The sequence below is a fragment of the Dermacentor andersoni genome, chromosome 11 (genome assembly GCF_023375885.2).
Source record: "Dermacentor andersoni chromosome 11, qqDerAnde1_hic_scaffold, whole genome shotgun sequence".
Lineage (NCBI taxonomy): Eukaryota > Metazoa > Arthropoda > Arachnida > Ixodida > Ixodidae > Dermacentor > Dermacentor andersoni.
In genome coordinates this window covers 32,313,628-32,331,581 of record NC_092824.1, presented here as the reverse complement: position 1 = coordinate 32,331,581, position 17,954 = coordinate 32,313,628, and the positions used below count along the sequence as shown (strand labels likewise).

The window sequence follows — 17,954 nt, the reverse complement described above, 5'->3', positions numbered from 1 at the left end:
GTGTGGCAATATAACCCGCATATACCGCATGTGATTTAGCAAGGCGTGGTATTATGTATACCTAAATATATACGCCAGCTTTCGCTCACGGAGACTCAGGCGTCAAACGCGGACGCCGACACCGCATTTTGTGCGACACGGGGCCCTTAACTGTATCGCGTGAACAGCTTGTCTGTGATGCGAGGGACATAAAGCAATGCCGGCTAGCGTTACACAGTAGCCAGTTATTAGGTACAGGCAAATAATCACACTGACAGCAAAGACTACCAAGCTAATCGATATTACAAATTAATCACGATTTCGTGCGTATTGCACAAACAAAAACCGCAATGAAGACACTCTAAGTTTGATAAAAACAAAAAGATATTACAAGAACTAAAAACACCAACATATAGCTAAAGCAAGTAATTAACCGGTTAGCATATTGTAACTATTTCTAGGGTGGCACAGTACCGTTGAACACATGTAACGAAATGACATGAAATAAACCAGCACGCAAAAACCATGACGGATAGAACAAACGACGCACCCCACAAGCGCTGTTTGTTGATTTTTTTTTAACTTAGGAATGAAGTTCAACAAGGCTGATTCTTGGGTTAGTTGCTGCGGTTTAATCATAATGGCAAAGCCTTTACTGGAATTTACTGGAATTCAATAAGCAGGGACGGGCCAGAGATACAGGACAGCGCTGTCCTGTGTCTCTGTCAGGTCCTTGTCTTTTTGAATTGTGCTAACGACTTTGCTTTTACTTGAGGTTTATTCAGTAACTTACGCGCAAATGACGACGTTGAAACGCGTGGGCGCTGAATTGGCATTAGTTGTTGTATATATATATATATGTATGTATATATATATATATATATATGTATATATATATATATATATATATATATATATATATATATATATATATATATATATATATATATATATATATATATATGTGTGTGTGTGTGTGTGTCATGGTGCAAGGAAACTAGAAGGCAGCAAAAAGCACATAGTAACGGCAATACTAATGTCATTGTTCTAACCTCAACTGCATTTACGTGTAAGCAAATAAAGTGGAGTTACTTAGTTAATTCTTGTTTTTTGGTCTGCTGTGTTGTTCCTCATTTCGAACCAACCAGCCCCATCGTCCACGCTGGTCTATTTTCGCTGCACGGGTTAGCGTGCTTACACTTCTCCTTCGTCCATTTTTTTTTTCGCCTTTCTTTCTCTTTTTATTACCGTGATGCCAGAACCTGCCTTCAACGTGGGAGCGCCTAGGTCTCGCCATGGACCTGCCTGACTTCCTGACGTGGCGCGCCACAGGCTGTGCGTCACGCTCCCTTTGCTCGGCGGTGTGCAAGTGGACCTACCAGGCGGGCTCAGCTCCGGGTTCGGACATGGAGCCCGGCTGGCAAGAATCCTTCTGGATTCGTATCGGTCTCGAGGACCTCACGCGTGACAAATATCGCATCATAGGTGAGTAGCCAGTGCACCTCTCGGTAACAATCCTTTAATGAGTTAGCGATACTTAACGATTTCCAGGGGCTAGGTATCTGTTTTTGTGTGCATCTGACCCTTTTCCCTCCGACCTGGCTCACTGCGTAGTCCATGGTGAAAAGGGTCGAACTTCCGGCTGCTGTGCTGAGGAAACAGGGTTCGAAGCCAGCCGTCTGACCAACTTCGGCCACTGAGTATGTCGCAATGAGTAGACATTGCACCAGTCTTAAACAAACCTCCTTCACGCCTACTTGGGTCATTGTATACGTTCGCGATTGGGTAGTAGCGCTCTTCAATGAATCTCTTTGACGCCGACTTGGAGCACTCAGAAAGTACAATATAAATGTGTGCTGCTCTTCAATGAAAGACCTTGAAGCCAACCTTGGTCACCAACTATGCGCCACTAGAAATGCGCCGTTTCACAATGATAAATAAATTCTTTAAATTCGTCTGATGCTGGGCGGAGTCAAACCTTCGTCACGTGGGTTTTTCAGGGATAGCAACCAGGTGCTTTAGCAAGTAGCAAGCGGTGCCACTAAAGCACTGGTTATATGTCGCTTTTCAGTGAACGTCTTTCACACTTTAGTGAAATCCGTCATGAATGCACTGGCTTGTGCCACATTTCAATGAACATCTCGCTAGCTTGGTCACACTAGCTTCTCACAGGTCTCGCTAGCGTCACACAGCTAGCGAGAGCTAGCTGTGTGACGCTGGGCGTCCGGCAAGCGAGGGAACAATTATTAGCGTTCGCATGCACAGTCTCACTCGCTTCTCGTCTCGGAGGCCACGTGGGGACTTTACGGCAGCACCACTAGGTGGTGCATCGTGTCGAAAAATAAGCACAAGAGAGGAGCCCGGCTTCCGCATGAGGTGCTTCTCAGCGTTCGCACGCACCGCCGTACGAGGCTTTTTGGGGGTCACACGCAGGCTTCGCTTAGGCACCACTAGATGGCGACAAGTGTTTTTAGACAAATGAGGGAAGCTCACAGTAAAAATCATAATGACGAATGACTGAGGGACATGAAATAAGCTAAATGGGTTGCTAGAGTGTTCAGATATTTGCATAGGTAGAATATTGATTTACAGTGGAGGAAAGAATTAGAAAGCTTACCAGCAAGTATGCGACCGGTATGGTGAGCAACATGGCAACAAAAAACGTCAAGTGGAAAGTGAGAGAGGCTGAGACAATCTCATCGGTGGCGGCGATGGGAAAGAAACATGTTATGAGTAACTACATAAGTGGGAAAAAACGAAATCAAGAAAGAAAAAATTTTTATTAGTTTAATAGAAGCATGTTTTCTTAGAATGTGAAGATATCTGCCCAGCGGTCCATTTAGGCATCTCTGGCCTCCTTGATGCCCTTGGATTCAGCGAGAGCAGGGGGGAAGTAAACATGTCCGCAACAGAGATTAGTAATGGCGATTGAAAGACTGGAAGAAAATAAGTAGGGAAACGACAAACAGCGGTAATGTACAAAAACAAAATTCCCAATGAGGGTTCACGAAGTTTGGTGATGAGAATTCTTCGGGTACTTTTTTTTTAGTGCAGGTAGTTCATTAGGCAATAATAAGAGCTTGGTGGCACAACCCATCTCCCCGTTTCAAAGCGAACGCTCGTAGCATCGATCCATCCATCCTGCGACCCATCCATGTGCAAAACATGAATGCCGCTGCTTTACACGCCTCATACATAACTCATTTCGACAGTGACAATAAGTTGTGTCGCTATATTGACTCAATGCTAAACGCATTGCCGTGGGTCCTACTAGATACTATATTCCAGCAAGGGCTACAGAACTCTTTTCTTATACAAGAGTTCGCGAAATGGGGGTTCATGTTGGACCGATCCTGATAGTTAGTACACCCCGCTATTTGGCATTGGGCCGCAGTAAGCTTCATTGCGCCTGCAGTGTCTGGCGATAATGAACAGGCACGCTGATACTATCATTGGCCGACGGGGATTTTGTGTAGCCTTCAGCAAAAGCTATCGTTCAAGACCGGGCCACTCAATTCGCCTCTGTGTACCAACTGTAAGCTACTTCAGGACATTAAGTTGTGCTTTGTCACGGCGTTGACTACGTCAATGCGCGGTTAAAACAAATATTTTACTTCATGAACAGGGACAAACAGAATAATTTTCAGTGGCTTTGGGGCATCGATGTAGACAGAACTGGAGTCACGGATGTGTTTCCGTTTTATTTACGCCATTCACGACTTATAGACATTCTCTGATATTTTAATATCTACATTTGATGAGTTTGTTTATTGCTTCATTAGTATGCATCATCTGGTTGTTTTCATCTTTTTCTTTAATCATTACACCTGAAGCAGCAAGTGCTATATAAAGGACGGTTCACATCTCCAGCTTTCATTAAACTGTTTCTATGCCTGTCTTTTCAATCTCTCGCGAGAAAACTGCATCAACATGATCATGATGACATGGTGAGCTAGTCAATAAATGCTCAATTATTAACACTTGCACAAATGGAGGGCGATACTAACTCTATAAATATCGATGTCATGACAGAGTAACGAAGTAAGGCACACAATAATCAAAAACGTGTACAATCCCCCCAAATGCAAATGATATGACCGACCCCAAATTACCTCCGCAACAAAATATTTAACCGGCAACATGGATAAGGCGATTATAGTGGGTGGGTTTAACGCACCCCGCATACTACGAGGATACACGAACACGTCGCCCAAAGGGTTCCTACTTGAGCGCACCGCCGTGGCCTGGTGCTTACGGGCAATACATCAAATCGGCAAACCAACGCGCTCGGGTAACAGCATCAGCAGATGATACGGTGTAGGACCGCGTATTTACAAGGAACGTCAGAGACGAACAATGGGTTTTCTTTGACGAAAACCCTGCGAAGCAATCAGGAGATAATCAGAATAGCGCTCTGCACGACCAATATACGGAGACTGATGGGAACTACTAAGTTAACCGACTGGCTTCGTTATAGAGAACTTGTGACGGCGCGGATGGAGTCGGATACGGCCCCGACTAACATGCGGGAATGGACTCAATTCCTTCAGAAAGTACACGGGGACACCACCGAAGCCATTTAGAGCACAGGGGAGGCGCCGGTGATAGACACTCACTTGGTCAGCCTAGGGGAAGAGTGGCGGAAACTGAACAAGAGGTGGGAAAGCCAACATCTAAAGAACCACCTGAAACAACGTATACCTCTCTTGGAAGAGAAAACCGGAGGAAACGCCAACGAGCTAGCTAAAAACGAGTGAGCGATGGTCTGCGGAACCCTATCAGCAACTCTGAGAACGACCAGTACTTGGTGATTAATACGGAGCATGCTAGACCCGATAACCATGCGTAGTGAGAATAACAAGAAGCTTCAAATTGTAGTATACAACTCCGAGGATACAGACCAAGAAGTCGTCGATGTATTTCGAAACAAATACATGGCACCCTCACCCGTGACGGAACCGCCCTACGAGACGAGACTATCTGCGGGGGAGGCCAATCCTAATGAGACGAAGAAATTAAATAAGTGGTGGTGTACGAGCCGGCACAAGCCGCAGTTAACCACTCGGCACCGGGTCCAGACTGGGTCAAAGGTTCAAGAATTCTAAACATGGATTCGGCAGCCCTAGTGAAAATAAGATATTTATTAGCGAGTACTGGACCAAGGGAAACTTGTCCCGAAGAAACGAAATTCTCTAAGATAATCAAGATCCCCAAAGGAAAACAATAATCTCTCAATCGACATACACCGTCCGGCATTGTGCACGTCCTGTCTGGTTAAGCTCTATGAAAGGTTGATCACTAGTTGATTGCAGCTATATTTATAAGAGCGGAGCTGGGTCCCTGACTCCATGTAGGAGTTCGCACAGGTTTGTCCTGTCAAGACGCGTTCCCCTTACTCAGAAACGAACTTCTAAATAATACACCGTATGGTGACGAGATACTAGTCCTAGCACTAGGCCTCAAAATAGCGTTCGGCAACGTGTCTCACGCCGCACTACTCGCGGAACTCGAGCTCGCCGGTTGTGGTGAGCACAACTACCACACCACACCATGTGAGGGCGTTTCTTTCCAGCCGAGAGGCGGGCATCAGTATTGGCGAAGTCACATCGGAGATACTTAAATTGCCTAAACATGGAACACCGCAATGAGCGAGAGTATCGCATCTCCTCTTCGACATGGCGATGTGTCGCCTCGCACGTGATCTGGATCCGATACCTGACCTAGGTTACACGCTCTACGCGGACGACATCGCGCTGTGGACGAGCATAGGTTCTCTAGGGGATAAAGAATACACGATCCAAAGCGCAGCATTATCGGTGGAGAAATTTGCCCGATGAAGAGGGCTCAATTGCGCGCCCGACAAATCCGAGGTCACCCAGATGCACGCGAAAGGCTACAAATTTGGAGGGCCAATTAGCATCGTGGTTCAGGGCCAACTGGTCCGAGAGTTGTCCACGGTGCGAGTCCTGGGTTTGCGGCTTCAGAGCAACGGGAGAGCAGTACACACACTTAAAACACTGAAATTCACAACCCACAACCCAGCCCAAATGAAACGTCGGGTGACGTATCGAAAGGTGAGAATGCAAGAAGACGATACCCTAAGGATCGTACAGGGCTTTGTGGTTAGCCGAATCACGTGTGGCTTACCTTACGAGATCCTGAACAGGGAGGACGAAAGGCAGGCCAACACGATAAGCCGAACCACTTTCAAGGCGACTCTGGGCCTGCCTATATGTAACCTCCACGGAGCGCATGCTATCTTTGGGAGTACACAATACGTTTGGCGAGCTGAAGCAAGTCACTCTGAGGGGTCGGACGCAACGCATCAGCTTCACAAAAACTGCTAGGCCAATACTGGCTCGACTCAATATCCCAGCATACCGCATTTATCTCACTGAACAGCCCTTAGCTCTCCGTCCTTCAGCGAGTTCCAGTATTACAGTAGCTCATATTCCTAATATTATGCATCCTGAGCACAACGAAGTAAGGCGAAAAGCACGCGCACAACACAATCAAATAAATGTACCATAGGTACAATAAGCATAGGTACAACACGTAATAAATGGAAGCAGCTGCGTATGCAGAGGCGACCAGGCAGCGCTACCGAAGGAGGTACGCCTTGGCCGTCGTGAACGTGATCTGCCAGCAGCAAATACCGCGTTGACCACGAAGAGATCCCCACTTCGGCAGGAATGTTAGCAGCGGCGATCGAACTCAATCACGCGAAGCGTGCGCAAAAGGACTCGGTTGTTGTCACGGACTCCAGGGAGACATGTCGCATGTTTCTCAAGGGGCACGTGACTGCGGCGAGCCTCGCGATAATTCCCAAGCCTTTCAACCACCGTCGAGGAGAAGGAAACGAGCAGGCTAACGCGTTAGCTCGAGGGCGTACTAACCGGGCGACGGCGTTCGCTTCTAACATCAACCACTAGCACTATCCCTTTCAAGATCCAATCAATTTAAAGGCCAAAAACACTCTTGCCCATCAGCGCGGTGACCGCAGAAGATACCCGCTGCCTCACCCACAAGTCATCATGGAAGAGGCAACCGATTGGCGCAATATAGTGTTATTCTTCCATCTAAAATTCCTAAACATAATCTATCCCATTCGCTATAGGGCCAACCACCCCGGTGGCATGCCCACCCTAATACATGTAAACTGGGAGTACACTAAGCGCTCATATAAACCAAATAACTATAAGAGAATGGAGCAGTGGCAAGAACAGCGTCTGCGGTCCGACCTGGCTTTTCTCTAATATAATTTTTGTCTTGTAGTCAGTTGGGTAACTGCTGGTTAACTGGTTATCGGTACAAGAAAATGGTAGTGCAATCGATGATAAACATTGAACAGCATTGGGCACGTTGAGCGCTTGTAGAGCTGGCGCGTCTCTAACTTCTACATTGGACGTTGTGTTTAGCGGTTCTAGTGTATGTGTTGTTTCGGTAGTTCGTTTTCTTTTTCTTTCTCTTGCCTTTCACTAAAATCTGCGGGGGGTCTCTTACCCGGTGTTGTTGCAAATTCTGAGACTTCCATTACCGCAGCGGGGTTTACTTAACGTGCACCTCATCGTGGGGCACTTGGAACGCGTCCACATTTCTCAACTGCTCGTAGTATGCGCCACAGCTTCCGCGAGCCCGGATGAACTCATCCCTGCTGGCTCTGCTGGCACTTATTTGCCTCGCGTGCAGAAAGCGCGATTCCGAGACCCGCTCCCGTAGTCGCAGCAGACGCGTGATGGTACGTCCGAGGAATAAATTTTATGGTGAATTTGCATATTTTGTTGTGCGCTTCATTTATTTATTATAATTTCACGGTTTGCACTGAGGCTTACAGTATAGGTGTTTAAATGAGTAGTGACATGACATCTACGCCTTCTTACATGAATATTGTATATTGGTACGTATACTTGTTTATAATTTTACGGTGACTACGTTCTGCCAGGTTAACAAACTGTCAAAAGTTACCGCTCAGCGCAAGACGCGCCTGCATGTCACAGAACATTCTTTTCTTCGCTGGTTTTTCTGCGAAACTAATCTAATCAGACCAATCTGATTTAATCAGCAGCGACAAACGTACAACTGAAGCAAGTTGCAGATAGTTGGAACAAAGATTAAACATAATAGGTGGTTTGCGAAGCTCATCAGCGTAATTAATGGAAGCCATTTAGTCCGACAGGCGATTCGAGTCATGGTGGGTTTATGAAAAAAAGATTGACCACTTGTATACGGGGGAGGGAATGCTCTCCTTGGGATAAAGGTCCACTGCGGCAGAAACATAATATGCCGGGGCTATCCAACGTGGATATTGCACACCATCTGCAAACAAATATTATTGAACAGTCGTACACGGGATACTTTTATTGCAGTTCACTGACCAAAAACATCATGATCAGCCTACTGTTAGGTCTACTGCGATCTCCAATTATTCCTATCTCACGCTAGCTATTTCCAAATTACGCCTGCAGAGTTGCTAATTTCATCACCCCACCCAATTTTCTGCTGTTCACGACAGCCCTTCATTTTTCGTGGCACCAATTCTGTCACCCTAATGGTATACTGGTTATCTGCCCTACGCAGTACATACGCAAACATAGTAAGCTAGAAAATAAATTTAGTGACGAAAAGATTTTCAACATAGTAACATTGTTATGACTTAAATGAACCATTGTTTCGAAGTCTTCAAACAGTTAAGGTTACTCGGCCAGTGTTGCATAATGTTCAGGCATATAATGAGGCTGGATATAGGTTGTGTCTGGTTATCATTAAAGGAATGAAGATGCGATAAAGAAAAAGAAAACATGCTCCGTTAAAATCCCGAACATCTGGTAAGCTTCGGGTTGTAACCTATGGTATTTGCAGTTGCCAAAAAGTCTTGTGAAAAGTATTGCGCAAATGCATTTCTAGTAGGGTGTACATTCTACACTGCTGTTTACGGCACGATATTCCAAACATGGTAATTCACAGTGCGTAGTTATCATTGATTTGGAATTGGACAGGTCAAGGTATGCACTGCCAACACCAATGAGCAAGGAGGACAAGAGGATCCAATAGGCACGAGTGTTTGCTCACAACCATACACAAGGAAGACAAGGAAGCAAACAAATCATAGGGGTCAAACGTTAAGGTGTAGCGATAACGAGGTGTAATGATAGGTGTAACGTTGAGGGATAAGAAAAGAGCAGATTGGGTGAGGGAACAAACGCGAGTTAATGATATCTTAGTTGAAATCAAGAAAAAGAAATGGGCTTGGGCAGGACACGTAATGAGGGGGGAAGATAACCGATGGTCATTAAGAGTTACGGAATGAATTCCAAGGGAAGGGAAGTGTAGCAGAGGGCGGCAAAAAGTTAGGTGGGCGGATGAGATTAAGAAGTTCGCAGGGACAACATGGCCAAAATTAGCACATGACCGGGGTAGTTGGAGAAGTACGGGAGAGGCCTTTGCCCTGCAGTGGGCGTAACCAAGCTAATGATGATGATGGTGATGATTGATGTGTCTAATAGAAATGTATAAATGACAAGGTAAAGTGTATTGTGAATCGACAAACTGACGACTTGCGGCCGAGGGGAGCTTAACCCGCGTCTTCCGTCTTGCGGTTACGTTTCGTTGTCAATTTAGCTGCCGAGCCGGCCCCGCCTCCGCGCAAGACTAACCCTTGTAGCGGTCAACAGCGTAGTGACGAAGATTGCAGCCGCCAAATGTCCTTTCTACCGCTCTTGTCGCGTATTACGTGCGTTTAGGAGGAAACAAGCATATTATTGGGGTCATTTTGGATAAATGCAATGTCAGCGATTTTCCTTGTATCCTGGCAGTCTCGCAACTGGCAGTTGCAACCGGCGTTTCCTACTGGCAGTTGCAACGCAAGTTAGAAACGCCGGTTTAGAAATGAGGCGTTGGATTTCTTTGCCATCGAAATCGAACCAGGCGGAGCAACTTGCTTCGAAAGTTTTCGCCTTGTCGCACGGCTGATGCAACCGCACCTGTGCTTTGCAGTGAATGTATTGATAAACCCTGAAATAGGAGCATACTCCATCAGAAATTCCGTAAAGATAGTGAAAACTGATTTCGCTCCAGCTTTACCTTGTTTGTTCAGAAAATGAAACTTTTTTTACAAGTGCCGTGGAAGAAAGTGTGATTCTGACTTATGAAAAACAATACCTAGGGAAGAAAGCAGTACTTGCACAGAAAACAATATTCGATTCGGTGTACACGTGAACAAAATTCGCTAATTAACTCACAAGACACAGTTCACGTCCTAGCTACGTATAAAGCCATTCGCGAGTTGTGCTTGCTGTAAAGTATGCAGTTTACTCAGTCAACTTTAATTAACGCTATCATAATTATTTTCCACAATGTTGCCACCCCGATGATCATCCCGTGTTCCGTGATCCCATCCTTATATTTGCGGCGTGCTATTTTAACACAGTGTTATATGCCGGGCCTCACGGAAAATCTGTTCGGTATACATACGTCACGCTATGAACATCGCGCAAATCTGTGAGATGACGTTAATTTATCTACCTATTGGTTATGATAGTAGGCGCAGGCAAGTTAAAACGACTTGGTTTGTTGAAAGAATTGTGCTCTTCAAAAAGTTGTTGCAACAAAGACTTTAGCTATCATTTGTTTTATCCCAGAGTAACATTGCAGGCATTATGCCCAGCAGCCTGTACACTTAGAAGAGTAGTAAAGATAGTAATGCTTAAAAGTGCATTTGCGGCCATATTTTGTCACTTTGTACAGGCCCAATAGTTCGCCTAGTAGGTATAGAAATGTTAGCAAAGGAAATCATCTCTTCACGACAGTAATTCTTGCAATATGACACTTACGTATCATTTATTTTATCACTGAGCAAGTATATAGACGACTCAGTCGGCGTTCCCGCTTGGTTACACCCGTCACCGCTGGGCGGCGCCGCGTCGGCTCAACGTTTGAGATGTCTATGGGCGAGCGGGCGATGTGCCCTCGCCACGTACCGAATGACCGGTCGCATAGGACATGCCGGCGTTCCGTTTCAGCTGAACCGCACCACAGTCCTCGAGCGTTTGCTATCGCTGCCACTCATTGCCCCTTCGAGCGAAACTGTAATTAATGAAAGACTGCACCTTTATAGACTTCTGTTTGTGGATGTCCAACGAAACTGGCACTGGTTCTTACAATAAAGGTTTCATTTTCGTGTTATGAGGGCTTATGACCACTTCCTTTGAAAGAAGAGTGAACCATTTTTTTACGCCAATTGAGAGCTGACTGAAACGTTTTTTGAGTTTATAAAAAAAACTTCGATAGTTTACATTGAATGTTTAATTATATTACGCTGGTTGTGAGCTATGTTAAGATATTTGCATGCGTGAACAATTTCTTCCCTATGGAACCATTATTTTGCCTCCGCTGTGCACTTTTTAGGAATCCTTGTATGTCTCTGCTGTGACATCTTGTGCAATAAAACATCGCTCTTTGATTAGTTTACTGGATTGATTTGTGTATCGATCAAGCCCTCCGTAGCTACTTAGTGGCTATGGTGTTGGGTTGCTGAGCACGAGGTCGCGGGATTGAAACCCGCCCACGGCGGTTGCATTTCGATGGGAACGAAATGCGAAAACACCCGTATACTTAAATTTATGTGCAAGTTAGAGAGCTCCAGATGGTCCAACTTACTCCAAGGTCCCCCACTACGTCGTGTCTTATAATTAAAGCGTGGTTTTGGCACTTAAAACCCTATGATTTTTTTTTTGTATCGATCATAGAATAGTTGCAACGGTGCTAATGCAAGACGCTGTTGCAAAATATCGTTGATTATTTCCACCGCCTTACTTTCGTTACCATGCACCCAATTATAGAAACACAAGCGTTTTCCGATTCTGCCACTATCGAAACATAGCATCCGAGACCAGGCATCGAACCTTCGGCCTCGTGGTCAATATCAGCATATGCCTGAACAGGCATTATAGGGGCCACCGTTGCTGCTGTACTCGACAAACCTATTAAGCAAACCTATTTGGGGTGATAGGGCAGGAGTTCTGGCCTCCCGGTGCCCCATGCGGCCGTGGGCTCAGCATGGAAGCGGGGCTGCAACTGGGACTAAAGAAAGGCACACCCGTCGCCACCTCCATCATCGATGCGCATGCCGGAGGCCTTGGTGAGTATGTTCGAGATGCTTCACTGAACGTAAACGAATTAAGGGATTGTCGAGGGCGGGCTAAACAAAAATCTAAACAAAATATTTGTTGCCTCACATTGGTTATCTTTTTCCTATTTCCACAAGGAATGTATTTTGGGACCGTGCATTTGGCGCATTGTGTATCTGAATGTATCCGTGAAAAGATTTGTTATGTTCTTATATGCGTAACGTGTGCGTTCGACATTGGACTCTTGTCTTAGCTTCTAGTATTGTATATGCACAAATTGTATGGAATCTACTGGCACCACGAATAATGCACGGAACTTGCATCAGTTCAATTTATATTTTGGCATTGCAAAACTATGCAAGGGCATTTTGTCCGGCACTGGCAATATGCAATTTCAAAGGCTCCGCAGTGCTGAATGTCCTTGTGTTAGCGAACTATACTGTGGGTGAGTTAATGTTGTTAGGTTTTGAGCGGAATTACCGTAAAATCATACGCATACGAGGAAAGATGGCGTGGGAGTGGCCGTCTCTCCATCTTTTTATATGCGGACGTCTTTGGTAGTGCGAATTTTCCTCAACACTCAAGGGCTTATGATTTCGCAAATAAGGAAAGCTAGGGGTTACACGTAGAACATGAGAGACAAAGCTACGGACCCCATGACATGACAAGCAATCGCCAGTGCGGTAACAAGAGAAATATTTCAACAATCGGACTTAATTAAGAAGAATGTTTCGCTCGCGACCAACAACAATTTTCTCGTTCTGATACATGTGAACAGGAGGAATAGTTTTATGTGACAACCACTTGACCGACATAAAGCAAAAAATGTTACATTTGATAGAAAAGTTACATTCAAGCAACCTTAACGAACAGATCAAAACTAGGGCCATCCAAATTTTAACAAGTAGTCACTAAAATTGGTGATTTAGACAAAAAATTGAAGCACGATCGTTACAAATCTGTGACTCTGAACCGATACAGATATCGTAGTTCTGGAAAATGCATGTGTTAGAGTAATCTAAAGGGAATAAACTTGATTTATGAGTATGCACCTTACATAAATTAGTTACAATGTTAACGATGGTTTTGCGAGAGTCCCACTTATGAAGTAGAGTTTATTGCGGCACAGAATAAATAAGAAAATACTGTCACTTTGAATATATTATCAGGTTCGTTTTACAGGATTGTAATATTACTTTATTTATTTCTGAGTTACCGAGTTTAAACGTGATAATCGAACTTAGAATAATTGCAAATTTCAATTCTTCTTGCCAAAAAATTTCTACCTCTTATATAAGAAAATCGATTTCGTACAGCAACCAGGCTTGCAGTTTTTCACTTAAATGCAACAATGATCACCCTATTCGGCGCAGTGGTTGCCGACAAAAATTCTTCTTCTCTTCCTACGTATTCAGATTGGAGCTCCCGAGCTAAAGCTCCCGAAGTCCCAGAGCTCCCAGAGTCTTTCTCAGAGAAACAACTGTTTTCGTGCTAGTTTTTATGATATAGCACCCTGTCACACAAGGGGGAATTAGCCAAAGTTGGTAGAAACGAGTAAGCCATGCTCAAGCTAAAGGTAGATAAAACATCTAAAAGGGTAGATTTCTTCTACCTTTCTTTATCGGTAGTAGACAACAAAGGCAAAAAAATGTCACGTGTAAGAATGGTTCTGTTTTTGATGTGTTCGGTTTCGCAAGAAAAGATGTAGTTGGCAAGGATGTAATTTTGATAGCTGAGCCACAAAAGGTCATTAAAGAAGAGAAAACCTGGAGGGCTAAAATGAAGGGCGTAGTTATTATTAAAGAGTGGCAATAGGAAACGAAAGCAATGCCGGAGTGATTGGAAACAAGCATGAAATATTAACATGAAATCACGTGTTTTGCAGACAGGTGAGCGAAAGCAAAGAAAATTGAACGAACGCGTAGTACGCTACGAATGAAAAGGAAAGGCAGCACTGTCCCGACATTGTGATTTAGTAACATTCTTCCGCCTGTAAAACAGTAATATTATTCTCGTTGGTACAGGAAATGCGCTCCTGAAGTGCCTTTATTGTCGACACGTTGGTTGGCTATTATAGTGTGACTTCCTTCCTTTAACAGCTACTTGCCTCCGTTTAACATTAGCTTGCGTTCTTTTTTTTCATGGTAGAAATACTTATAATTGTGCTACTCTGGTCACATCATTCTGTGGAGAGACAGGGAGAGAGTGCTGTCATAAAAGAGCCTGCTGCAGTGTACTAGCCTACTTTTAATTGAAGCGTTGTTCTTCAGCGATATCTACGTCTCGCAGATAATTTATTTGTGTAGTCTTTAAACTATATCCAAAGCTCTCTTTTTTTCAGTGGATTTAATAAAAATTCTCTAAGCAACGCCCCGACTTCTGGCCCGGCACGTTTTATCGACGAAAGACTAAAATATCCTTGAAAGACACGTCTGGAACTGTATAGAGCGCATCGTACTAGTCGAAACAAACTCGTCAGCAGGTTTTGTCTGTAAACAGTGTCACCTTACGAAGGTAAAGAGGCGTCCTGATGAGGCATATAGATATGCAACCAATCTATAAGTAATTTACAATAGCAGGGCAGCACGACCCATCCAAATATAAACATTTGTGAAGTTCCAATGCAAAATGTTGTTATACTACAGCTGTCAAATTTTCGTCTTGCATTCGTTACTCGTCCGCAGGATTGCTTGGATGCGAGGCTGAAGGTGAATTCTGCAAGTCATTCTCTCGTCGCCTGGCCGTAATCGCCGGAACATCCACCTGTCACATGCTGGTGAGTGACCGAGAGGAGCATGTCAAAAGCAGGTGCGCTGCTACCTGCCTATTTGTGTTTTTCGCACAGCTACCGTTTCGGTTAGCCATGTAGAAAATAATGGCACTGGCCAGCTTTCCTTTTTCCACCGCAATAACGCCGAATGTTAGTCGTAATTTATAAGCTTGGTTATATATCCAGTTTCATTCCGGGCTGAGAGGAACGATGCGACTGCGGACTCTGGAGTCATTTTGACAGCTTGATATGAGCTACGCCTAATTATCTCGATGCCGCTAATGCGACGTTTCACCGAATGGGCCGAGTGGTGCCGCCGTCGGAAAAATTGTGGTGGACCACCTATAAAGATTACCGCAGGGCATCGTTGACAGAAGAACCGCGAGGAATGAAGTAGGCGATGTATTTTATTTGCCTGAGCCTCCCCACAGCAACAAAATACCAGAACGGAGCAGAACAAAATGCAACAGTATAGTGGCTGTGACTGTCTGCGTCATGTCAAATGTGCTACAGGGAGCAAATGTTCCACCGTCATGGAACAAAAAGTTAACATTAAATTGTTAGCTACCATAAGTAATGCGCGGGTAGGGATTTAGGGATAATTTTGACCATGTCTGATTTTTGAAAGGGCACCCAAGTTTAAGAACACGGTACTTTATCGCGCGACCTAGTTCCCAGCAGCAGGACGGTGTCGCCGGTGTAACACCGCAGCGCTTGACAAAAAACGCCTGGAAAGTGCCTCCGTCCCCACACGCGTGCCAAAAATTCAAACACACTGTGAGCCTTGGCAACCACGTTAACTGACTCAGAGTAAATACAAGTGCTACAGAACCCTAAGGTTAAAGTGTGGAACAAATAAGGAAAAAAAATCAATCTTCTCATTGAAAATTAAGCTTCAACTGCGTCCATCATTCGTCTTGTTTCACGTATGTGTGCGCTTCTCATCGCTGTTGCAGTTAAAGTCCATCTGTTAGGCCTTGCAATTTTGCCGACATATTTAGTTCGTAGGGCTGTTTTGGCAGGCTCGCGAAACGTATGTGTGCAGGCGAACGAGAACTGCATCTTTACTCCAGGCGTGTGGGGCCCCTACTTCTCGGCTATGGTTCCGGGCATGTGGCTGAGCGAAGCGGGGCAAAGCGCTGCCGGTGCATTGGTGAGTATCACGTGTTCTCCACGTACATTTTTGCATTCATCGGGCTTCGGTGACCACTAACGCACGTGAATGAATGACAGTAGCAATCGGATAAGTTCATTACTCGCCATTAGATTCTGTCGCAACATCTCTAAATGTATTTATAACTGTGTTGCAAAGATTGGGTTAAAGTAAACACATTCTTGCAAGCACTTATTCGCAGCTTTGGCTCACTAGCCCTCGATTTGAGGAGTGCGTGAGAAATAATATCACTGTCTAAACGCTAATAAGTTACAGGCCACCTTTTTGGTTTTCTTGAATGCGCTGCCAAGAATGGCATTTGCTTGAGAAAGTATTGCGGTTTCGTTAGTATTTAAACGCGTGCTAATCACAAGGAGGCGGTTTCCAATTCGCTAGACCATTTTCGTGTAAAAGTGCGATATGGATGCTAGCATACCTCATATATTTAGCATAATTGAGAAAAGGAATGAATCTAAGCAAAGCATTAGGCAAATTAGGTGCCCATTTCAAGTGAACGGGGGAAATAAAGCAAGGGAAATGAAAGGCGATAAAAATGTTACCGCAGCTTGGAGCCAACAGAGGTAACGTCAACTGAATTTCGACTTGTCTTCCCCTGGTCTCCACAAAGCGAGACAAAAAAAAAAAAGCCCATGTACTGAGTGCCATTTATTTTTACTGCTACAACAACGAAATGATTGCTCGCGTTATGACGTTATGACGGATGTCTCGACGCGACACGCAAACGAAGGTAAAAGGTCAGCGTTAACACTGGTTTACCCGAATCACGGCTCCAACGTTCTAGGATGATTGCGACCTCCCGAGAAGCTCATAAAGCACTCGGTGATCATTTAGCTATATTTTTGCAAAGTCTAAGCTTGAAGATGATGAAACTTATCAATGAACATTCGTCAACCCAGGATAGCATAACATACAATTTTATTGCCGTTTGCTCGTGGTTTTGTCACATGCAAACGGCAGCGAGCGGAAATGCGACAGTAATGACGCGAAAATGATACGGTGCTCAACACCAGCTCTGACATTTTCCATTGCATCCCTTCGCTACAGGTGGACCACGTGATTTCGACGCACCCGGCATACGCGCAGATACAGGCGAAAACGAAGCCAGGCCGGTGAGTGATTCTAATCACTGTGAGAGGACCGGTGTTCTTTAATTCACTTCGTAAAGAGAAGATAGTGTAGTTACTGTATGCCCAGTTCTCAGTCAAATTTTGCTATGAGATTGCATTTTATGATCAGAATTGTTAGATATAACTATTGGCACTGTTTTTTCCACAAGAAAAATGTGAGTATGTAGTCGTCTGCGCCCTTGTTTCTGGTTGCATCGCACCCGAGCGACATAATGGCAACCGGTCTGGTATGTCACGCTTTACCCCGCGACAGGCGCTGAAATCGACGAATAAAAACGTCAGTGCCACCATCTTTGACATGTCACTCACTGCTAGGAGCAAAGGCGGAGGCAACTTGCAATTTTTCATTCATAAGATATGCAAGTCACAATGCCAAGTGCTTTACTGAACGATCCCGATCATAAAATGCAATCTTAATGCGAGTTACGGGAAAGAACAAAGCAGCAATAATCGAAAAATGAGTTTTGATAGCGCGAAGAACGCTGGTGCCCTGCGTTCTTCGCATGAAGCATAACTCTACAGAATAAGTGGTCGCTGATTGAATTGCTTATCGGTTTGAAGCCTACAGAATAGGTACCTCTAGACTATGAATAACAAATAATGCGAACGAGATGGCTTCGGGTTCTTGTCGAATAGGAGGTCGTTGATGAGTGACAAATGCGAGTTTTCGCTTGTATCGCAAAAGTTTTACGACTACGCACAACTTTACATTCAGATTCAAAAACATTCTAATGATCAGCGTAAAAAACTCTTGTGGTACGTCTCGTAATAGTTGTATG

At 44.6% G+C, this 17,954-nt stretch overlaps 1 protein-coding gene across 3 annotated transcripts in view; it reads left to right on the top strand.

Annotated features, from left to right (window-relative positions):
* The window catches only part of LOC126517825 (FGGY carbohydrate kinase domain-containing protein-like), a 454,311-nt gene that overhangs the window by 10,765 nt on the left and 425,592 nt on the right, over positions 1-17,954 (top strand). For all 3 annotated transcript variants that reach the window (XM_072285467.1, XM_050167626.3, XM_072285468.1), the window contains exons 4-8: positions 1,239-1,464; positions 11,987-12,115; positions 14,789-14,880; positions 15,920-16,027; positions 17,093-17,157. In XM_072285467.1, coding sequence (XP_072141568.1) covers positions 1,239-1,464; positions 11,987-12,115; positions 14,789-14,880; positions 15,920-16,027; positions 17,093-17,157 — 620 coding nt within the window. The remainder of the gene's footprint in view (positions 1-1,238; positions 1,465-11,986; positions 12,116-14,788; positions 14,881-15,919; positions 16,028-17,092; positions 17,158-17,954) is intronic.